General features: G+C 48.7%; 1 protein-coding gene across 3 annotated transcripts in view; it reads right to left on the bottom strand.

Annotated features, from left to right (window-relative positions):
- Window positions 1–8,260: 8,260 nt before the first annotated feature.
- Window positions 8,261–24,140, bottom strand: part of Dscaml1 (DS cell adhesion molecule-like 1) — a 316,989-nt gene continuing 301,109 nt past the window's right edge. For 2 of the 3 annotated variants that reach the window (XM_039081433.2, XM_039081435.2), the window contains 13 exons: window positions 20,363–20,516; window positions 18,755–18,872; window positions 18,258–18,421; window positions 17,905–18,003; window positions 17,175–17,363; window positions 16,261–16,548; window positions 14,805–14,960; window positions 12,253–12,283; window positions 11,929–12,047; window positions 11,522–11,674; window positions 10,414–10,608; window positions 9,640–9,951; window positions 8,261–9,291 (listed from right to left, as the gene is read on the bottom strand). In XM_039081433.2, the coding sequence (XP_038937361.2) occupies window positions 8,816–9,291; window positions 9,640–9,951; window positions 10,414–10,608; window positions 11,522–11,674; window positions 11,929–12,047; window positions 12,253–12,283; window positions 14,805–14,960; window positions 16,261–16,548; window positions 17,175–17,363; window positions 17,905–18,003; window positions 18,258–18,421; window positions 18,755–18,872; window positions 20,363–20,516 (2,454 nt within the window). In that variant the 3' untranslated portion in view covers window positions 8,261–8,815. The remainder of the gene's footprint in view (window positions 9,292–9,639; window positions 9,952–10,413; window positions 10,609–11,521; window positions 11,675–11,928; window positions 12,048–12,252; window positions 12,284–14,804; window positions 14,961–16,260; window positions 16,549–17,174; window positions 17,364–17,904; window positions 18,004–18,257; window positions 18,422–18,754; window positions 18,873–20,362; window positions 20,517–24,140) is intronic. The other variant, NM_001108141.1, reaches the window with a different exon arrangement.

Below are 24,140 nucleotides of genomic sequence, written 5' to 3'. Positions count from 1 at the left end.
AGGATCTCCTAGCTGTATCAGAAGGTGACAGAAGGCATTGTGGGGGACAGAGCAGAATGCTAGCTCAGGTTTCTTATACAGCCACTAATGTCACAAGGCAGTTCCATCCTCATGGTCCCGTCTGCCCTGGTTTGCCTTGTACACTTAACACGACGGTTAAGAGTCATCAGAGAGGAGGAGCTTCCGTTGCAGAATTGCTTAGATCAGACTTGCCTGTGGGAATGTTTGTGGAGGATCTTTCTGATTGCTAGTTGATGAATGAGGGCCCAGCTCACTGTGGGCAGGATCATCCCTAGGTAGGTGGTCCTGGGCTGTCTGGGCCAACAAGCAGTGTTCCTTCATAATTTCCACTTTGAGTTCCTTCCTGGATTTTTTTTTTTAAATTATTTGGGTATCTCACATCACACAACCGAATGCACTCACCTTCTAGTCTTTCCATATCCACCTCTCCTCCATAAACACCCCCCAAAGGAAAAAGCAAGTCCATTTTGTGTTGTCCACATACTCACAGGAGCATGTCCAAATTCATAGTGGCCAGTCCTCTCTAGGGAGGATGAGCCTTTTCTCCCCTGCATCTATGCCAGAAGTCATCAGCTGAGAGCAGGGCTGTGGCTGGCAAGGGGTGGGGCCAACTCTTCCATGAGGGGCGGGGTCAGGTCTCACTCGCCCATGCCCACAGACATTCACAAAGTGATCACCCGGACCGTGGGTATCTTCTTCGTGGGCTTCGGTGGTAACACAGGCCACAGACATCAGCAGAGCCCCTGGCCAGGTCAGAGCCACCGATCCACTCATGGTCCTTGGCAGCTGCGCGGGCCACAGACCTCACATGCTGTTTACATCATGTGCTCCCCAACCCCCAACTCTCCAGGTAGCAAAGTTATCAGTTAGCGGCACAGACTGCATAATCTACATTGATCTCAGGCTTCATTGCATCCTGGGGCAGCAGCATGGACTACAGACATCAACATGACCTCTGGTGGCTTCAGGAACCATGGTGGTCTTTTGAAGAAGTCCAATACAGAAAGTGAAGCTTCGTTACCCAAGTCTGTGTCTGGGCAGGTTTGGGGGCTGAGTCTGTGTCTGTATAAACTCCAGACTGTTTTACACCATCCCGCTCACACTACTGGGCAGTGACCCACCTACTGGGCATGTAGCCCTCTCTCTCACCTGTCACCACCATCATGTCTCCAGTTTAGCCTCTCCCCATAGTCACACACCGCTCCGTTTTTCTATCTTTCCGACCTTTCTATCACATTGTTTATCATGGCACTTGGGTGTTTTCAGCCTGCCCTGGGATGAGGGGCTGGGGTGGCCCCTTCATTTCTTTTAGCAATGGACTATGACCTGGAAGTATAAGCCAAATAAAGCCTTTTTTTCACTTGAGTTGCCCTTGATCAGAGTGTTTAATCACAGCAATAGAAAAAATACCATGGCATAACCCAATCCTAATCACTCCCCAAAGCCTCCAAATACTGTCAACATATAACTCTGGAGACTACTCATGGTGCCATGAGAAACTTCAGCGGACACACTGATGCTGTGGAAGGAGGTATACACCGAAGGTCCACCTTGCTTGTTGCAAAAGGACTTCAAGATTTAAGTGGAAGCCTGGATGTGGTGACCCTGAATACCTGTTTGAACCGTGAGATTTTGTTTAGTTATGAGACTAAAATCAAGCGTGAATCATCTCGAGAGCAGCACATACCTGGTAGCTGTTCCATCCCTGTCATTGCTGCTACTACCCAGGAGAAGTGGATTCTGGGAGGGAGGATAGGGCCCTTCCTCAGGGCTGGACCACCGCTGGTCCTCCCATCCTGCTGTCCTATTGACCGCAGATTCTCCTTTCAGCTCACCCGTAGCTCTTCCCCAAGTCTTCCCCTGACCTGGGATCTATCTAGTCTTTATACCAGAGGATGGATGCTTGGATCTCATCTCTACTGATGGATGAGAGCCAAGTTCCTTTTTGTCTCCGTCACAGGTTAGGATGATACTAAGCTGTTGTAAAAACAAACTCCAAAACCCCAGTGAACACATTAAATATTTACCTCTTGCTCACATGAAATCCAGACAGTGCCTCTTCTCTGAGACACGTGTAGGCACGTGTGGTGGTTGAGATGAATGACTCTTATTGGCCCATACGGGGAGGTGGTTAGGAGGCGTGGCCTTCTTGGAGTAGATGTGGCTTCGTTGGAAGAAGTGTCACTGGAGATGTCACTTTAAGATTTCAGAAGCTCAAGCCAGGCTCAGTGTCTCTCTTCCTGCTGCCTGTTGATCCTGAGGTAGAATCCTCAGCCTCTTCTCCAGCACCATGTCTGTCTGCACCCTGCCATGGTGATAATGGACTGAACCTCTGAACTTGTAAGCCAGCCCCAATTAAATGTTTGCCTTTGTAAGAATCGATGTGGTCATGATGTCTCTTCACAGCAACAAAGACTCTAAGACAGGACCAGAGGCTTTTCTATCTTTATTAAGTGGCCCCTAATATCTCTTTGGGCATTGGTATCCAGTTGGGGAAGGAGGGGATGACTAGAAAGATGTTTGTGGACTAGGCATGAAGATAGCAGGCCTCACTCCTGCCGCATTCCACTGTGTGGTCAGCACAGTCTTGTGGGCCCAACTAGAAGTCAAAGGGGCCTGGAATGCAGTCAGGTGTAGAGCAGACACTTCTCACTCACACTGTTCAATTCTCCTCTTCCTCTTCCTCTTATTCTTCCCTTCCTCCTTTTCCTCTTTATTTTCCTCTTCCTCCTTTTCTTCTTGAGACAAGGTCTCTGTAGCATATGCTGGCCTTGAACAACTCCCTATATAGTTGAAGATGTCCCTAGATGGAGTCTCCCACAGTCTTCTCCCAAGTTCTAGGGTTATGGGCATGTTGCATTGTGCCCAGCTGTTTTTGCCAATTAGTACCCCTGAGGGCAGGGGGAGAAGCACAGGGCCTTTGTGCTTCTGATGTCCAGCTTAATGTCACTGGAAGCATCCAAGGTATTTGGTTCATGTATAAATGCTTGGGGGCTGGCAAGATAATTCAGTTGGTAAAGACACTGGCTGTCAAGAATGATCACCTAAGATCAATCCCCAGAACCTATGTAGTAGAACGAGAAAACCAATTCCTTAAAGTTGTTCTTTGACCTTCACATTAACACACACACACACACACACACACACACACACACACACACACACACACACACGCACGCACGCACTCGCGCACGCGCACGCGTTTAAAAATTTGTAAAAAAATAAAAAACACTTGGATAACATTTTATTTCTTAAAAATACAGATGTTGGGCTGGAGAGATGGCTCAGTGGCTAAGAGCACTGACTGCTCTTCCAGAGGTTCTGGGTTCAATTCCCAGAAACCACATGGTGGCTCACAACCATCTGTAATGGGACCTAATGCCCTCTTCAGGTGTGTCTGAAGACAGCGACAGTGTACTCATACAAATATAATAAATCTTTGAAAAACTGCCTAGTGGAAAATGGTTTGGCAGTGTCTCAAAAAGTTATATGCACAATTGTTATATAACTCAGAAAAATCTTCTGGTCATAAGTTCAAGAGAACTGAAAGCAAGCATCCAGATATTTAAACACCCATGTCCCTAGCAGTGTTCTTCCTAACGTCAGAAAGTGTGAGCGCCCACAGATGAAAGATGAGAAAACCATGGTGGGTGCACACAACGGAGTACTCCCCGCCCTTAGGGTTACATTTCTGATGTAAGATACAACAGGGATGGAGAGGTGGCTCAGTGAGTGAAAATGCCTGCCACTAAGCCTAAGAAACTAAGTTCAACTGTTGGGTTCATATGGGAGAAGGAGAGAATTAACTCCCGCAAGTTGTCCTTTGACCTCCATTTGCACACCCTGGCACATATGTGAACACATACATGAGTGTGTGTGTGCATGTGCACACACGCACACACACACACTCAATAAATGTAAAAAATTCATGTCATCAATTTTTCATCTTCTCTTCCCAAGGTATGGTGGCTCATGCCTGTATTCCCAGCAGTTGGGAGCGTGGAAGCTTGAAAGCCAGTCTGGGCAACATGTAGAGAGAGCCTGTCTCACACAAACAAAACCAACCAAATAAAACCCAAAACACAACAACAAAGGATGCAACATGGGCCAAGTGTGGCGTGTGCACACCTGAATTTCAAGCACTTGACAGGCGAAGGCAGAAGGATGGCTACAGTTCTAGGCCAGCCTGTTCAAGCCAACCAGGGCTACATAGAAATATACTATCTCAAAAAGCCAACCAACAAACCAACAAATGAACCAATGAACCAACCAACCAACCATCCAACCAACCATCCAGCTTGTCAGCCAGCCAACCAACCAACAAACAAAACAACTAACTAATCAACCAACCAACCAACCAACCAATCAACCAACCAATCAACCAATCAACCAATCAACCAACCAACCATCCAACCAACCATCCAGCTTGTCAGCCAGCCAACCAACCAACAAACAAAACAACTAACTAATCAACCAACCAACCAACCAACCAATCAACCAACCAATCAACCAATCAACCAATCAACCAACCAACCATCCAACCAACCATCCAGCTTGTCAGCCAGCCAACCAACCAACAAACAAAACAACTAACTAATCAACCAACCAACCAACCAACCAATCAACCAACCAACCATCCAACCAACCATCCAGCTTGTCAGCCAGCCAACCAACCAACAAACAAAACAACCAACTAATCAACTAACCAACCAACCAGCCAGCCAGCCAGCCAGCCAGCCAGCCAGCCAGCCAGCCAGCCAGCCAGCCAGCCAGCCAGCCAGCCAGCCAGCCAGCCAGCCAGCCAGCCAACCAGCCAGCCAGCCAACCAACCAACCAACCAGCCAACCAACCAAACAACCAACCAACCAGCCAGCCAGCCAGCCAGTTATCAAACAAAACACTAAAAAAAAACCCAAATAAAAACATGACATGGATGAAGCTTGAAGATATTATTTTATAAGAAATAAACTAGACATGAAATGACAGATATTGAATGACTGCACTCATATGAAGTTACCAAAATCGCCAAATCCACAGAGAAAATAGAACATTCTAGGAATGAAGAGGGACCCTTGCAGAGTTGAGTGAATGTACTTAATGCTGCTCAAATGGACATTTAAAATTACTTAATGTGAAAAGCTTTATGGTATGCATTTTTACCATAATAAAAATACAAATACCTGGCCAAATTCTGACAAGTTCTGATTTGACTGAGTTGGTGAGATTCTGGCCTCTGCAGTCGTTACCCAACTCTTCCAGGACATCTGTTGTGCAGCTAAATCATGATCATTAGTCTAGCTCTGGCTGTTGGCAGACGGAGAGTCAAGGGGCAGTCTCTGTTAGCCTTCCGGAGGGGGCTTCCCAAACTTTCATGTGCATATGCACCATGCCCCTGGCATGAAACTTCTAAGATGGTCAGTGACTTTAAGGTGAGTAGTTACACTTCATATAAGACTAGTGAGGATGATGCTGTTGTCTTTGGACCACATTTTGAAGGTCAAGGCACTCAAGGTGGCTTCGTCTGTAGGGGACAAAGGTGATATCTAGAAAGGATAAACAAAGATTTAAATTGATCGATCCAGGTCTTCATTTTGCTTCACTTTGCTGAAGATGAATGACAACAAATAGGGGGATCTGGGCATGTCTAGCAGGCAGCCTTGCAGTAGCTAAGGAGCATGGTGTATGGGGATCTGGGTGTGTCTAACATGCAGCCTTGCAGTAGCTAAGGAGCATGGTGTATGGGGATCTGGGTGTGTCTAACATGCAGCCTTGCAAGGAGAATGATGTACTCAACATAAGTAGCAAGTAAAATAATCTGGGTTTTGTACAAACTTGAGTCCTATTCCTCTTCTTCTTTCTCTCCTTTCTCTTCTTCCTCCTCTTCTCTTTGTCTTCATTCTCTTCTTCTTCCTCTTCAACTTCCTTTTTCCTTTTCCTTTTCCTCTCCATTTCTTCTTCCCCTTCCTATTCTCTTCCTTTTCTTTGTTTTCTTCCTCCTTTTCTTTTTCTTCTCTTTTTTTTCCTCCCAATTTTTCCTTCCTCCTCCTCTACTCTGCCTTCTGATCTGTGACAGGACCTTAAACTTACTATGTAGCCAAGGGTGATCTTAAACTCCTGATTCTCCTTGTCGCACCTCCTGAGTGCTGGGCTTACAGGCGTGAGCCCTCACGTCTGGTTTATGGGGTGCTGCAGATCGAACCTGGGCTTCATGTATGCTAGGCACACATATTACCAATTGAGTTACACTCCAGCTTGGCCTATCTGAATTTCTAGACCTTGTGCATCTTAATAAGGGGGAAACTCAGTTGAACAGGCATTGGGCTGGCTCTGTTTGGCTTTCGGTTGCCTCTCTCATTCTTCCTCTATCTATATGATCCTCCCCAGGCCAGAGGAGCCTCCCAGGCTGATCCATCCCTTTCTGCCATGACCGTGTCTCCCCAGAGAGGGATGCGGTGCTCCTAGGTCATGCATCCTGCATCAAGATTCATCTGATTGGAATCCACTGCTTACCTGCTCCAGTCCTGCTTGCTCACAGGACGGATTCTTCTGATGAGAGCATCTCACGAGAAGCCGAACTGAAACTCAGACTCTAAACGGAGGAGCACTAGGTAGTGTGACTCATGGCCAAGAAAGCAGACTCTGAAGGGCTAATGAGTCATTGTGATTTCTTCCTGATATTGTACACTTGGAAGAGTTTCCTAACCTCTGAAATCCCCGGCTTCCTTGTCTGTCAAATGGGAATCCTGACATTTGCCTCCTAGATCAGCACTGAGGCTATATGGCAATGTGATCAATGCACTCTACTTAGCTCCCGCCCCTCCCCATGCCAACCATAGTGATGTATGTTCTTATGACAGTGTCCCCTTTGCAGCCCCTAAAAAGGCTGTATGAGTTAGTTCTTCCTGCCTCTGTTCTGCTGGAGTGAGGCATGATTCATATTTGTTTCCTAGTGTTCAGAGAGCGGGGAAGTGTGTGTGTGTGTGTGTGTGTGTGTGTGTGTGTGTGTGTGTGTGTGTCCACTTTGTTAATCCTAGGCAGAACTTCTTGGTTTGATTGTTGTGCCTGCAGTTCCACACATGACCAGCAGATGGTGCACAAAGCCACGGGAGGTGTCAGGTTCTGAGCTGGCACCAGGGCCTTGGTTTTCAACCACATTGTCAGTCCTCTGGGGTCTGTTCTGGGTGTGGGGCTGAAATGGGCCCATGAACTTAGTACTCACTCCAAAGTCTTTATTCCTTCCTTTACCTGTTAATATGGTTGTTCATATTAATTTCTGGACATCCTGCATTTCCCAGGTAGGGTCTCCCTGTGGCCCAGGATGCTTGGTATGACCCACCTCCACGCTGCACGCTCCTCCTTCTCCCTCTGTGTTACCTGTTGGTCTCTACCTCAGTCCTCTGTCATCTTCAGAGAGAGCAAGTCTCAGACCCATCTTCCTTCCAGATCCATAACCCTGTCTTCCCAGGGTGGTTGACAGCATAGGAGCATGCGGGCTTCTGATCTGCTGCTGGCCTCCCCTGCACCGCTGTTCCTTCTCCATTGCTGCCCCAAACCTTTATGGCTACGGTACAGCCAAACCCTCTATTTCATACAATTCTTGTCTTTCTCCCTGGTTTTTGAGTTGCTGATTCCCTCAAAGCTGGCGTGGCACCTTTGACTCTCTGGTCTGATTCTCCTGGATATGCTTCGTTCGTTTCCCCTGTCTTTGAGCCCTTTTCACAATCTGACCTCTGGTGATATCTCCCCTCCCTGTGACCACACTGTGCTCTACCTCAGCCCAGAGCTTTGGGTGCGGGTGGGAATCCCCAAGAAGTATACAATGTATACTTATTTGTACTTTTCATGTAACCGTGTCTGTGGTTCACGCAGCAGCTGCCCTCACTCCCTTAAGCTGCCCGGGCTCTCTTGAAAGAGAAGCCAGGGGCCTCCCACTGCCAGCTCTGGGCTTTCTAGCACACCCTAGCTGAGGTTGCCTCATGGCACGGGCTATACACTCCTTCCACCTGCAGACAAGAAGACTGGCTCGGAGGGGTTTAGGTACTTGCTCAAAGCCACGGAGCTGGTCGACTCTTAGAACCCAGCACAGATCTGAGAACAAAAGACATTGCTCAATGGCTGCACCCTGGCTAACTGAAAGCCTGTAGAAGAGTTTCCAGCGTGGAGTCAAAGCCGGAGCCTTGTACAGAGGTCTCTCCACCCTCCCCACTGGCCCTTGCCAGATGGGAAAAAAGCCACCATGTAGAAACATAACCTTTATTGCACACGGCGCTGGGTCTTTTTTTCATAGAAAAAGGTATTAGCACATAAGCATCTGCAAATTGAAGCAACTCCCGGTTTTCTTGGAACAGTAAAATCGCATGCAGTGTCTCTGAGCTGGGATTTTGGTCTTTGTCAAAATCACCTAGTTGGGAGGGGGGGTGTGAGGAGGGCAGAAAAATTGCTGTCTTTGTGCCTCTGTCTCAAAAGAAGGTGAGAGAAATATATAGATATATAGATTGTCGCTGTGTCCCACTCTACCTATATATGTATATATCTCTCCACGCATATTTCGTGGGGTGGAGGATTTGACTTGTTTTGTGCCCTGGCTTCATGGAGAAGAAGAAAATAGTTTCATTTGTACAAAAGAGTTCTATGTACAAGTGTTCATGACTGGGGATTTCTTTTTGACGACGTCTTTTTTTTTTTTTTTTTTTTTTGTCTGTGAACTTAATATAAATAATTCAGCCACGTTGGTGTGTGAGGGCTGGAGGTGCAGAGGTCCCAGTGTGGAGCCCTTCTCCGGATGTCAGCCGTCCTACACCAGGGTGTAGGATTTGGAATAGGCTCCAGCCCCCTGTTTCTGAGAACGCCCCACCCCTGGGGTGCTCATTTCGAGTAGTGAGTCCCTGGAGCCCCCCATTTTGGTGTGTGGGCCTCCGGCCCGTGGAGGTTCAGTGCTGGGGGCCGGAGGGGCAGCACTAGGAGGAGCAGAGGGCTCACTGGGAGTAGGGCCAGGTGCTGGGGGTGCCGTGCCAGCTGGGGGTGCCGGCATGGCCAGAGTCCTCTGAGGTAAGGTGGCCGTGGCGGTGGCAGCGGTGGCCCCTGGATGGGGGAGGCCCAAGGGCTTGCTGGCAGGGTCCAGAGTGAGGTGCCGGGCCTGGGTATGGTAGGCTCGAGTCAGGTTCCTCATGGAGGCCTCTCGGGGTGGGACCACAGGGCAGGGCTCCCGCCCATCTGCCTTTCGGAAGAAGGCCTCTGACTTGGTATACAGTGGCAGGTTACAGTAGTCACCTGAAATCACAGAGGCAGAGGATATCAGAACCAGAAACACACTCATTCAATCCCTGTCTACCCTCAGCATTAAGGAGATGACCACTATGTAATGAGCCCCTCCCATGTGTCAGTCACAGAAGAGATTATCGTACAAGTATGAAATCAGTTCAGAGAGGGGAAGTGAGTTGTTTTAAACCACAGAAATGTGAAGAGGTTAAGCCAGAACGTGTTTCTGAGATGCTTTCAAGTCCTAGGTCTTGCATTATTGTGAGGGAACCGGGGTGGGCAGGCAGGATAAGATCTTGATAGAACCGTGGTGCTGGGGGAGGACGGGGGCAGAGCAGAGGATGCGGGCAGAGCACTCACTCTTGTTGGCTCGGTGAGGGATGGGCACAGCCACGTTCTTGCCCCTGTCAGCATCCTGCGGCTTGGGTGGAGAGGCAGTGAAGCGGCAGATGCCAGGCTCTGAGGGTGTACTCATAGATGTCATGCTGTCGGCGTTCTCGTTGGTGCCCGTGGTCATCTGGTCCGAGGAGCTGTCCGAGATGAAGCACTCTGTGATTTCAAACTTGGCGTGCTGCAGCTGCTCCTCCAGCTTGGCGTGCTCATAGGCCCGGGCCAGCTCCTCATAGGTGGAGGAAGCACTCTCAGTGGATACCATGCTGTTTCTCCCTTTGTCTGGAGACAGAGGAGAGAAGGTTATGGGGTGGGAGTGGTACTATCTCTAAGTCATTTGAACGCCTGGCCATGAGGACAACCGGCTTAAAGATGCTGTTCTCCCGGGGGAGGGCGGTAATGGTGTCATATGGTGAGATCTAGAGAAGAACAGAATATTTTCCAGCCTCGAAAACAAGCAACCAACCCCTGAAATATCAGCTTTCTTTAACAAATGTCTGGTGCACCACGATTTTTTCTATTTTTTTCGCCCTCTGGGAGATCAAAATAAAATCCTTGACCAAGCAAAGTCAAATGTCCCCTTCCCAACCCCAGCCACACAGCATCAGTGGCTAGCTGGGCAGGAAAGTAGTATGGATGTTGGACAACAGGCTGGTTAGAAAGGAACTGGAAGAAAACGAGGTGAACCATCAACGAGGGGACCTGGGGCAGGGCGGATGGGATACAGGCAGGTCTCTAGCACACCTGTGTCTTGGGATAGACTGGCACTGTAGCTGTCGCTCTCAGTGACAGTGACACCATGCTGGGAACCCACAGTGCGCCAGTCGGAGGTGAGGGTTCGGGCAGGGGTGGAGGCCTGGCACTTGGTCAAGGTCCACTGGCTTGAGTACCGGTTCCGGGTGCTGTGGGCTGATTTCACGTTCTTCCTGGATACTGGATCTACACAGAGGGAGGCAAGAGATAGCACCCTCCAGCCATGGCCAAGTGGCCATGAGCACAAAGAGCAGTGGGGAGCAAGAGTGGAGGCAGAAATGGTCACAGGCTCCCCCCGGGGAATGTTGGCTATGCAGCTTTCCTGACTGTGTGATTTGCTCCACAGAAAAATGGCAGAAAAACTGTAGGAGGTAGGTGGCATCCTGACCCCCTCCCCCACAAGATTCCTTCCATGTGGGGAAGAATAGGATGCTCTGTTCTGCTGTCTTATAACTGTCACCGCCTATGTCCTTGATGTCTGAAGTCACTGTTTGCCACAGAAAGCCCTTGGAGAGCATGAAGACCCAACCCTTGACCAAAATTTCTAAGTAAGGTAACTGAGAGACTGAGGTAGGGTTAGCAACGCCCAAGGTCATTTATAACTAGAATGTCTGTGGTCAAGGTCTCCAGACTCTAGACTCCAGATCTGTCCCTTTCCATTGTATTTTCTCTCTCTCTCTCTCTCTCTCTCTCTCTCTCTCTCTCTCTCTCTCTCTCTCTCTCTCTCTCGTTTCAAAAATGAATGTTTTCGGGTGTGTTCATGTGTAGAAGTCAGAGGTTTATGTCTGTTGTCTTCTAACTGCCTGGGCTTTTGAGATAGGGTCCCTCACTAAAACTGGAGCTCATCAATTTGGCTAGGCTGGCAGTGAGCTCTAGGGATGTGCCTCCACCCAGATCATCAGAGCTGGTATTCCAGATGTGTATGTCTGCCAAAGCCACCAAGCTTTTGCAGATGTGCTTTAGTGACTAGGGAAGCTCTCCAGTCCACCTACTCCCCCTCACTCCTTCCCTTCCTTCTTTTAAAAAAAAATTAAAATTAACTCCATTCCATGCAGAGTTAAAAAAAAACCCTCCCCAACTTGTTGGCATCAATGCATACTGGTTCCTGGCCGGATGTCTGACATGTCGATGAGGGGTCCCGTGCTCTGGATAAGGGCAGGATGATGCAAAGAGACACCAGTACAGAAGCTCTGTGGGTTGACAGCTTGACTGAACTCAGCATCGGTTACAGGAATGGTGGCCTTGTCATCTCCTAGAGGGAGAAAGATAATCACCTGATGTCCTCCTCAAATATTTATATGTCTTTATCCAATGCTGAGTTTCAGAGAGACCAGAGGCTCTCTCTATTGGAAGAAGGGGAAAGTTGGCCCTTGAGAAGAGCTGTAGTGAATTCCAGGGTTGCTAAGTGAGGGGTGCTGTAGCTAGATTCTGGGCACAGCCCAGGGGCTTGCCATTGTCCTCTACAGATAGTGGCCTGGGGAAGCTCACCTAGAACAGGTCACTCACCCAGCTGCTTGATGCCCTCCTTGTCCTCAATGAGCAGCTGAACCCTCGGGATGTCAATGTGGAGCCGTGGACCCTGGGGTGGCCCTTTCACAGGAGTGTCAAAGCTTCGGTTGTTCTTGCTGTGGAAGAAGGAAATGAAGTGGTTGGCTCAGGAGCCAAAGAGAGTCGGGGTAAGGGGCTCTGCAGATCAAAGAGAGAAATGGTCGACACCCCGTTGGGTGGCTCCAGTATAGGGGAGCAGGGGGAGAAGGAGGAGGAAGGGAAGGAGGAGAAGGGGGAGAAGGGGGAAGGGGAGCAAAGAGAAAGCAGCTAAGTGAGCCCTACCTTATCAGCATTTCTGCCAAACTCTTTGCATCTGCAAGACAGTAGAGAGAGGTAGCAGGGTGAGAATGCAGTTTGAGCAGGAAAAGCCACATGGATGAAGTGGTGACACTGTCTAAAATGGCATTGGTCTAAAGAGTGGAAGGAGCAAGACAAGGTCCACAGAACAGCAATGGTAAGGTTTCACGGTTTCCAGTTTGCTGTTGCCTTAGGTCTGCTGCTTTTGCCTTGGTTGTTTCTTTTGTCCTCCTAACAGAGAGCTCATCCCAAAGCAGAAGGGACATCCCCAGTGCTCTGTCTATTTCATGAACCAGCTGTAACTTAACAAGATGCTATGGCATGCTGGAAACAGACATAAATGAAGGATCCTGAGCTTTCCCTTGAGAAAAGGGGAGAGAGTCGGATGGGACTGAGGTGGTTAGTGAGAAGCGCTGGATGACTGAGCTCTCACACCAGCCCAGAGACTTTACATCTTTCCTCTAGAGTAGAGGTTCTCAAATGTCCTAACGCTGCGACCCTCTAATACAGTTTCATATTGTGGTGACCCCAACTGTAAAATTATGTCCTTGCCAAAGGGGTCATGGTCCTCAGGTTGAGAACTGCTGCTCTAGGGTACCTGTGCCCCAAAGTCCATGAATGGATTTGAGGGTTCATGCTAGACCTATCTCAAGGGAGTCTTGAACCTCACTGGGACGCTTTGGTGATGATACTGGGACGGGAGGCAAAGAGTCTATCTAATGTGTTAAAGCCCTGAAGCTGAGAGTGAACTGTCAGACTGGAGATCATCCTATGGCTGCATCCACCCACTCACCTACTTAAATGTCCAGCCAACCACTCACCCACACATCAAAATATCCATCATCCATCCATCCATCATCATCCATCCATCATCATCCATCCATCCATCTATCCATCCATCTATCCATCCACCCACCCATCCATCTATCTATCCATCTATTCATCCATCCATCCATCCATCCATCTATCCATCCATCTATCCATCCATCATCCATCCATCTATCCATCCATCCACCCATCATCCATCCATCCATCCATCCATCTATCCATCCATCCATCCACCCATCATCCATCCATCTATGCACCCACCCACCCATCCATCCATCTATCCATCCATCCATCTATCCACCCACCCATCATCCACCCATCATCCATCCATCCACTCATCTATCCATCTATCCACCCACCCATCATCCATCCATCCACTCATCTATCCATCTATCCACCCACCCATCATCCATCCATCCACTCATCTATCCATCTATCCAACCATCCACTGATCCAAATATCAGTGTATCCAACTATTTTTTTTGAAACGTTCTTGTGAATTCCAAACTTGAATTCCCTTTGTATCGAGGGTAATCTCAAACTTCTGGTTCTTCCACATTAACATCCCAAGTTCTAGGTTTACGGGTATATACCGTCATGCCTAGTTTATGCGGTGTTGAGGATCAAACCCTAGGGTACATGCATGCTAGGCAAGCACTTCCAACTGATCTATATCCCCAGGCCTCCCATTTAACTATTTAATCACCTACCCAAACAACACTCCACATTGACTCACTGGGTAACAATGCATTCAATAGCCAACCATTGACTTATACATCCAACCATCCACACCACTATGTAACCACCCATCCACCCATCCTTATAATCCTCCACTATCCCACTATTCTTCTAACAACATATATGGATGGCTATATCATGCATCAAATTGTTACCTGTTATCCATCAAGATATCCATGTTCCCATCCACTTACCCACTCAACCATTTATGTATCCAAACCTTTACCAAACCATTCATCTATCCATTCTTGTATTTATACTATCAAACACATAGCCAATCATCCATTTAAATGTCCAATCATCATCCAACTATCGAAGCACTCACTTATCCAGGTATTCACCCAATGATCCATTCTTCTATCCTCTCTAGTCCTGAATACCATGGAGAGGTTAGCAATCCCCTCTTCTGTGTTATTACCGCCCCCTGGTCTCTCACATTAAATTGTGAGCTCTGTAATTACATGGCTTGCCCCTTCTTCATCTCTGCATCTCTATCCTTCAACAGTATCTATTCTGCATCAGACTCTAAATATTGAGTAAGCAAACATGAAGTAATTAGAAGGTTCTGGGTCTGTCAAGGAACATGCGAGTCATTCACGCCAGACTATGGTGTTCAATGTTGAAAGGGGGAGATATTAAAATTATCCCACATTTGACCAACATGGGAACTTCCTGGCCAGGAATTGAACAGGGCCCTAGGGAGATATATTTGCCAATGAATGTGGAATTATTTGCATATGTTATAATCAATATGGCTTTACCAGTTGTGGACCTGTATAAATGTCAGCCCTAGTTGGTGCAGGCACAAAATCCTGGGGACACAGAGGAGAAACTATGCATAACTAAGGAGACTTATGAAGGTTTGAATGGCAGCTATTCCTTCCAGGGGACACAGGCTCTGTCTCTTGCCCTGGAGGTTTTGTGGTTGGGAGTCACCACCCTCTCTGAAAGCTGGTAGAAAAGTCCCCTACCTCGGAGCCTCTTCAGCCGTTTCTCCTTCCTCTTCTTTCTTACAACAAAGAGCAGCGCCACCCCGAGGGTGGCCAGGATGACTGGACAGCCGATGGTGAACAACTTCTTCACATCATCTCCTTCTCCTTGAGCAGACTTGATGGGGGGGATGGTGCCTGGATTGGGGGGCAGAGAAGAGAATCAGAGGATGCTATGAGCAGAGTTCCACAGGTTGGGAAACCTGCTGATGACTTCTGTTGTCCTTGGTCTCCAACCCCCCACTTCCCAGTCCAGAGCTGTAACCCTCCCCTCTGCTCCCCTAAATGTTGGGTCTACCAGGACAGCCATGAGCAGTTACACAGCTTTTATGCTGTATTAATGACTTTCTGGTTCTGTTTTAGAATTGTCCTGATCTCAGGGTTATTTTTTCTGCCTGGTCAGGTTTTATGTTTAATCCTAGAGTGGGGGATTGATGGGATTACATTCCCACATCTGGCTGGGCATGGGAGGAACAAAGCAAGGAGAAGTCATGTAGGGGATCCTGCAATCTCTTCCCCCGATGGAGACTAACTCCTTTGTCCCCCTCCCCCCACGCTGTCCTTGTTACTCCCTCCGCATGCAGCATTTTCTGTCTCTGGAGTCTACAGGAAGGCAAAGATAGACTCTACCAATATAAACCTCTGCCAAACCCCGATCCTTGCCTGTTTCCAGGCTGTGTTTAAGAATCATCTTCTACATGAAGACTTTCTTGTTGAGGTCTATCTCCTGAGACTGTTTCCTAAGTATGTAGGTAGACTTAATTTAGCTTATGACAATTGGACCCTAAGCTTAGCTTAGCTTTAACACTCTCTCTCTCTCTCTCTCTCTCTCTGTCTGTCTGTCTGTCTGTCTGTCTCTCTCTTTCTCTCTCTCTCTCTCGTGTGTGTGTGTGTGTGTGTGTGTATGTGCGTGTGTGTGTAGCATCTCTATGAAGTAGACACCAGTTAGGTGCTCACCAAATATTCATGTTCTGGCTATATTTCCCAGACTTCCTTTCAGTTAAATTAGGGTCATATGATTAGTTGGAACAAGAAATGATAATTTTTTTTCTTAGCTAGAGCAAAGCCCTGGGTTTGGTCCCCTGTGTGGGCCACCAGGCTCTAAGTATCTGTTACTGTGAAACAGGCCGTTTATCTTGACTACTACACTCAGCTAGCTGAGTTGTCAGGGGGCAGGACCTCAGTTCCATCTCGGCTTACCCCTCCCTCTTCCTCTCTCTGAAGCAATGCACAGTAAGAATTGCATTTTGTTCAAAGACTTTCACCTGCCTGTCAAGACTGGCCACCAGTAAATCCTCCCACTTAGCCACTTGCTACCAATCGATGGCCCCTCTGTCTTGTTCCTTAGACCTCTACCCTGGGTTTATTCCTGTCTGCTTCTATTTGTCCTTTTCTTTAGATAGCTGGGGGCTGTCCCATCCCATCCTCTCCAACTCACTGCCATCGTAGTCCAGGGTGGCAAACTGGGCGGTCTCATTGCCACAGCCGGCACTGTTGCAAGCCCTCATGCGGAGCTCATACCAGGTAGCCTCTCGAAGTTCTGTCAGAAACACCTCTGTGGAACTGTTGGCTCGGACGCCCTGCCAGGCCCAGGTCCCCTTGGGCCGGTACTCCAGGACAATGGCTGTGATGGGGCAGCCCCCATTGTTCCAGCCCTGCAGGTTAAGCCGAGCATGTGTAGAGTTGATGTGGGTGAAGAGGTGTTGGTCTTTGCTGAAGGAAGGTTCTGGGGGATTGGAAGGGGGAAGAGAGATGTTAGGGGACCCTAGAAGGAAGGAAGGGGTCTTTCATCTATCCCAGTAGGCTTTTCCTGGGGCAGTTGGGACTATAGCAGGGGTGCCCCAGGAGTGGAGGGGCAAGAGGAGAAAAGGCCCTACAGTAGGTCCTCAGCAGTGAGGGGTGAACGATGGAAGAAAGGAAGGGTGCCAACCCTATGACCCCCCCCTTGTAGTTAGGACCTTTTAGTTAATTAGTTAGTTAATTAATTTTTATAAAGGTCCTAGATCAGACTGGCCTCTAACTCTCTATGCAGCCAAAGATGACCTTGAATTTTTTGATTCCCTTGTTTCCTCCTCTAAGTGCCAGGATTAAAGTTTTGTGGTGAAGGGAATTGAACTCAGGTGACCATGCATAGTAGCCACCTCCAGATCAGTTTTGCTTGGTGATGAGCGTATCCCGAGATGCTTTAGTGATGGGACCAAGGCTGAATCCCCTCCCCTCTAGTCCTCTAAGCACTTGGCTCCCCTTTCCCCATGATATTCATGTGTCTGTTCCCACTGACGTCATGCTTCTCACCCACCCACCTCCCACCCGGGGCCCTGCTCTTTGTTGCCACCCCCGACCGGGCCTCACCCCGCCCATGGGTCTTGGCCTCGATGATCTCGCTGATGCGCCCAGAGCCCACACTGTTCTTGGCCGCCAGCTTCACCTTGTACCACGTGCCACACTTGAGGCTGTCTAGCTTGAAGGAGCGCTCACTGGAACTGATGAACACATCCTTCCACTCCTCGCTGTTATCCACAGAGTACTGTAGCACGAAGCCTGCAGGAGGGGGTGTTGACTCAAGTGGGCAAAGCAGAGAAGGGCAAGACAGGAGAAACCCAGCCTGGACTCCAGCAGAGGTCATAGACATGGGCGTATGCAAATGAGATTCAAAGCTGGAGGCCATCCGCTGTAATGCTGGCTGAGCCTGGGTCTCTCCATAGCTCGAGCATTAGGTTTAGAGAACTGGGAGGCTTAAGACACTCTTTTAGGAGGGGCGAGGAGTCCCTGACCAGCAGTGTCCCCACTTGGGAAGAGCTTTTTGGAAGTACAGTTTTAATGAACCCCGAGCTGCATTCTTACAACAATCTTTGCCGAGTCACATAGACCCGAGGCACTGATGTCATGTTTGCCTGCTGTGAAAGACTGGGAAACCAAGGTTCGGAGAGAAAAGCACATTAGATCCGTTCTACCACAGATGGAGGGAGTAGGCGCACTTGCCATGTGCTTGAATGCCTCAAAGTCTCAACCACCCTTCAGATTCTCAGGGATTATGGGACCAAGTACTAGAAACAGGTGAATAATTCCCTCCCCTTCTTACCTCTGATGGAGCTGCCCCCATTGTCCCCTGGAATCCAGGTCAGGGTGATGGAAGAGGCGGAGGTTTTGGAGACAGTGAGGCGGGGCTGGTCTGGGGGAACTGCAAGGGAAAGCCACCAGCTCTCAGTGGAAAAGGTATGGAGCGTCCCATCAGGAAGGTACCGGTCTTTGGTCTTCCCCATCCCTTCCCATCCCTCATGCCTCCTCTCCCTTTCCCACCTCATTTCCACCAAGGTCTCCCCCCACCCCCACCCCCAATGCCCAGGGTTGACTTTCTCTGTCATTCGGTCTCTTTAACAGGTCGGGATTCCTGTCCCTTTCAGCACTCAAACTACCTGCTTTGCAGAGTCTCACCTTGTACCAGAAGGTTGACGATGATGGTGTCAAAGCCACCGGTGTTGGTTGCTGTGCAGGTGTAATAGCCGGAGTCTTCAGCCTTCACAGCGCGAAGCAGCAGTGTACCGTTTGTGTGGATGAGCCGGTGTCCATCCAAAGACACGGGGATGGCTGAGTCTTCACTGTCAGACCAGGAGGTGGCATGGGTTATGACACACCCTCCCTAGTCCTGCCCCACCCCCCACAGTCAAGGGCAAATGGAAGGAAGGCTGGGGGAGGCTTGCAGGGGATGTTAGGCTCTTGGATTTTGTTCTGTATTTCCCAGGGTTTTCCGGTGAGCTTCTGTCATTTCGTCCACACAGGAAGAAAGTTATGGTTGGGGGAGGGGAAGTAGTGGTTTGGAAACTACTGTAAGCAGTGTCCTATGCCCTATAGGACCACCACAGGGCAGAGTGAGGGCCAAGCAGCTACTTCTCTCCCAGGATCCATACCACTCCTCCAGGCCTTCCACATACCTGTCCTTGGTCCACTTCACAGCCGGGGCTGGGTCTCCCACGGAGTTGCAAGGCAGTCGGACATCTTTCAACCAGGGTGTCGTTACAGTGCCTCCAAAGGAGATGATCTTTGCTGGGGCTATAGAGAGGAGAACATGAGGGCCAGACTGCCTTTTACCCTTTACCTTCCCCCTAGCCCCATTCACAGGGCTCCCAGCATTTACAGTGCAAGTCAGGGGAGACTTTTGGGTAAACTGGCTGCTTTGGTGGAGGTGGTCCTGTGACAAAATGGGGACAAGGACTGGGGGGACGTGAGTTCTGCTGGTTTTGAAGAAGATAGTGGGTGATGAGGTCTCCCAGGATTTCATGCCGTCTAGGAGTGATGGTGTTCTAGTAGGGGCAAGGCGCACAAGGAGAAGGGCAAGTTGGGTAGGAGAGGCTGTGTGTACATGTGTGTAAGTATGAATTTGTGTGAATTTGTGTAAGCACGGCAGAGGTGCAGTAGTTCAAGTGTTCTACCTCACAGGATAGCTCTGTTTGTGTAGGAGTAGATTGTATTTAATGCCCACAGGGGCAGAGCACAGACTTTCTGCCAAGAGCTCTCAGGTTCTAGGACCTTGTCCTGGGAAGCGGGCAGGCTCTAGGCTCCTTTGCTTCTGAAGGATGTGAGATCTGGAGAAAGGGTAGGTGGTATCCCGAGAAGGAAGAAGGGAGGTGAGGATACAGAGACAGTGATGTGCAAGGAGCTCTGAGTCAGAGCTACAGGGGTCAACACAGCACATCTCAACTGTCTAGGATGGCCAGGCCATGCAGCTGGATGGAAGACTGCAAGTGTGAGCCCCTGCTTACCATGGACCCTCTAGTGGATGCTTGCTGGCTCTGTCCCTGTGGCCAACAGGGTGGCTTCTCTCTTCCCAAGGCAAGCCAGGCCTGGGAGAGTCAGGTGAGCTCGGGATTGGCCAGAGAGGGGAAGGGGCAGGAGGAAGGGCCTAGAGGCTAGAGACACTGGAAGATTTGAAGTTCACTGTTGGCCAAGATAGACAATAGGCCATTGTTCCATTCTGTGGCTGATCCTGGGTATGGCTAAGGGCCTCAGAGCTATCATTCTCTTAAAAGATTGGGAGTACCTATGGGGAATCCCTCATGACTAGACCAGGGATGGGTGAGGCCCGTCCCGAGAAGGTCTTGATCCTGAGCTTGCTGGTGGATAGGAGCATTGCCAGAGAGAACCTTCTGCCTGCCCTTTCTGGTTGCAGCACGAGGCTCTCTCTGGAGTCCCAAAGGCCCCATGGAAGCATCAGTGTACCCCATATCCTGAGGTGCCCCTCTTTCAGGAGTTGAGTGCTAAGATCAAGGCTCTGCTGTGGATGGGGGCTGAAGGGGACTCTCAAGTCAGAGGAGAGTTAACAGCACAGCCAGTGAGGCTGATCGTAGCCTGTTGTGTGACTCTCCCAGAGTCAGGGGGCAGCAGAGGCTTATTCTTTGGATGCAGAAGGGAGACTAGTGGCCAACTCCTCGCGGCCAAACTCATAGGTATCAGGGAGGACACAGCACCTATTTGGGACGAGCCAGAATTCTGCAAATGAGCTTCTGGACACTGCTATCAGACCCCAGGCACAGGCTTCTCACCCTTGCCAGCAGGCTCGATGGTGACCTTCTCGCTGCTGTTCCCCCGGCCTGCAGAGGTGACCGCAGCCACCCATAGCAAGTACTGCTGGCCCCGGTTCAGATGGGCGATCCTGTAGAAGAGCTGTTCAGGACTGGTCTCGTACTCGCTGGGAGCCTGTGGGCAGAGACAAAGTCATGCCATGAAACAGAAGCCTTGGCCCCTCGCCTGCCATTGTCTTCGGTGCCTTGGGCAGGATCGGTCCAGCACGTTCTTTCTCAGCCTGAGAACAGCGTACAGCTCTGTGCTGGGCTCGGCCTCAGGAGCTGATGGAGCCAGTCCTGCAGTATTGGTTGGCCAACCTTGGTACCCATCTCGGTGATATAGGCTCTAGGGGCTGTGGCTACAGGCCAACACGTATGGGTATTCTGAGCAAATGGTGAGAGGCAGTCAGAGAAAGGAGAACGAGGGACTCGGGGTCCCAGGAAGACCACATGCAAAGAGAGAGGTTCTGTGGAGAAACCAAATGACTGCCTTTGCCTTGTTAGAGCTGTAGCCAGCCCTCCAGCCTGTCCCCTGCTTAGTCACCTCCCTTCCCTGCCACCTAATTACACTCTTTCCTTCTCAGGAAGGGGTAGAGAGGCAGCAGGGAGAGCTTTACTGGGCAGTACTTCATTAGTGATTATTAGTGGTATGGTCCACCATATATATTTGTAGGTTACATAAATCTATAACATTTTTTTAAACCAAATGACAGTTTTGACAAGTTGCCAACAAAACAATATCAGATCCCAGTGGTTTTACCAGTTGCTTTGATGAAAAGATTATGTTGCCTTGGAAACCAGAGGCTCAGATATTGAAATGAATTTGAGAAGGCGCTTTTGATAAAGCGCTAGTTTGTAGACCTCCTGTCAGCCTCTTCCCTGGCATCGGCCGGATGGGGCTGATTTTCATTTTATTTTATTTTTTGGCCAGCCGCAGGGAGTGGGGGAGAGGAGAGCACTAGGGCCCCTCTGAGATCAGGGCGCAAGTCCAAGGAAGGGGGGAAACAGTTCCTGGAACAGATGGGGGCCCTGAGGCCAGAGGGAGCTGGTAATTAGTTATCTCTGCCGTCGTGAGATCTTGCACACAGGCTCTCCTGCACATGACTGTGCGGATGCACACATGTGCGGGAGAGATGGATGTCACCGAGGGACATTCTCCATGGCCGGTGGGAGAGCAGAAGGACCCGAGGACTTGTAACAGGAAAAAAGAAAGTCCTCTTTGTGGCCTCAGGTTGTCTGCAGGGAAATATTGAGAGAAGGCTCACACACCCTTACAATGTGCACAGGTATCTTGGCACCGTTCCTCCTCCCTTCTTGGGGTGGGGTGGGGGAGTGATGCTGTGTCTAATCTTGTGCACAATTCCTGTTGGGGACAGGTGCAGAGCCACTCTGAGCCCTTTTAAGCTAGGGTATCTGGGGACTGCTGAGTTCATACCATGACTCTAGGGCAGTGCAATGGTTTTGATGCTTTGCTGTCCTTCCCAGGTGTGTAACCCATGTGGCCTGAGCATCCCTCCCCCCACTCCCGGAGTCGGGGAGCTTAGTTCTTTTGCAAATTTGGGATCATACAACCTTGCCTCTTCTGGGCTGTGACTCTGAGTCACCCTGAGGCAAGGAGTGCACAATTATTCGAAAATCGGAGTACAGTTTTCTGTGCTCATTCTCTCTCTCTCTCTCTCTCTCTCTCTGTGTGTGTGTGTGTGTGTGTGTGTGTGTGTGTCTGTGTCTGTGTGTGCATGTGTATACATGTATGTGTGGATAGATGTTAAGTGCATGTGTGGACTTGAGAATACATTTGTGTTTACCCAGAGCAGAAGTATGTCTTTCCTTTGAAGATCGTTTGTTTTTTTTTGTGTGCACATTTGAGTATCTCTGTGTACACATCTGTATATCTGTGTGTATGCGCATGTGTTTGCGTGGGAGTATGTGAGTGTGTGGGTGGGTCAGAGGCCAATATTTTGGTATTTTTTTCTCAGAAGCTGTTCACATTGTTTTGTTTCTTTTTGAGATGGCCTTTCTCACTGGGTCCTGTGCTTCACCATTAGCCCAGGCTGGCTTGTCCTGGAGCCTGGGGATCTGCCTGCCTTCAGCTCCTCAAACTGATGGTGAGCTTCCTTCCTCCCCTGAGCTAGGACTGCAGGTACTGAACCTCCATATCCAGAGATATAGCGGCATTTTACCAAGAGTCTAGATTTTAATCTGGACTCCCTACATACTCCAAACTGTCATTTCTCATAAATAAGACTTTGGTGAATGAATACAAAATTACAGAAAAAAGCAAACTATGACAAAAAAAAAGCCAAACCTCAATAGGCAACAATTATGTCTTTCTAATCATAGGGGCAAAAAACAAAAAATGATTAATAAATTTAAGTTCTCAAAAAATTATCACACATCAACACAAATTAAAAGGCATGAATTTGCAGCTACTTGCAATTTATACAATAGAACGTGGTTGTTGTCCTTAATATGGAAAGAGCATTTACAAATCAATAAGCAAAGTGCAAGCAACCCTAATAGCAAGGGTGAACATAAGAATTGAAAGGGACTCAAAGAAAACACAACCAATAAGCATTTGCAAACAAACAACCCAGTGAGTAATCTAAGAAGGAAAATTTAAAGTAAGACAACTATTAAAAATAAAACCCAAGTTGCAAAAATGAAATGCAAATCTGAAATCAGTATATATTCAGAAACCTGGGTGCTCCATGGGCACACACATATGCCTTCATGCTGCCGGAGATAGACTTGAAAGCATGAATGCTTCTGTGACCTGGAGATACCGACATATGTCCATGGGTCTTTGTGAAGAAGGTTCACAGGAGTATTATTTACAAGGGTGAAAGTGAAGTGATACTTATAGGAAGGAGGGAGGCCTTGTAGAAAAGGTTGTGCCACTCAAGACTGTGTTTTGAACATCTGGTGGACTGGAGATGTAACTTAGCTCAATCAGTAGACTGCTTGACTAGTGTGCACAAAGTCTTGGTTTAATGCCTAGCACTGTGCTGTGTGTGTGTGTGTGTGTGTGTGTGTGTGTGTGTGTCTGTGTGTGTGTCTGTGTGTGTGCACTTGAGTGCGTGTGTGTGTGTGCCATGCTTGTCATCTCAGAACTTGGAAGTCAGAGGGATCAAAAGTTATTAACTTTTTTCAAGGTAGAGTGTAGCCATGGCTGTTCTGGAACTTGCTTTGTAGACCAGGCTGGCCTTGAACTCAGAGATCTGCCTGCCTCTGCCTGCCAAGTGCTGGGGTTAAAGGCTCGAAGACATCCTTAGAGCCTGGGATATGTGACATCTTGTTTTGAAAAACAAACCAAACCAAAACCTACAACAAAAGCCCTCAATGACAACCACAACAAAATCCCATGACAACCAGAAAAGAATACAGAAAAGAACCTTCATAAGTTGAAACTCGTATATGAAAAAGATATAATATGTAAACTTCTATTTTGATATTATGTAAAAAGCCCCACCCCAATTCCATAATCTCTGTGCAGATTAAGGACTAGAAAGTTAGGCCTGGTGTTGTGTGGTACATGCCTGTGGTTTTGGCATTTGGGTGGTGGAGGCAGGGAGGTCAGAGGTTCAAAGCCTTCTTGAGCTAAAAGGGAGTTCGAGGTCAGCCCAGGCTACAGGAGGAGGGCTGTTTATTAGGGAGAGAACATATTAATAAAACTTTGCCTTTTGCCTTTTTCTGCACTTGAGTTTCTTATAGCACTTATTTATGTGTGTGTGTGTGTGTGTGTGTGTGTGTGTGTGTG

This window comes from Rattus norvegicus, chromosome 8, assembly GCF_036323735.1.
Source record: "Rattus norvegicus strain BN/NHsdMcwi chromosome 8, GRCr8, whole genome shotgun sequence".
NCBI lineage: Eukaryota > Metazoa > Chordata > Mammalia > Rodentia > Muridae > Rattus > Rattus norvegicus.
The sequence above is the reverse complement of the archived record's forward strand: the minus strand, read 5'-3'. Positions and strand labels throughout refer to the sequence as shown.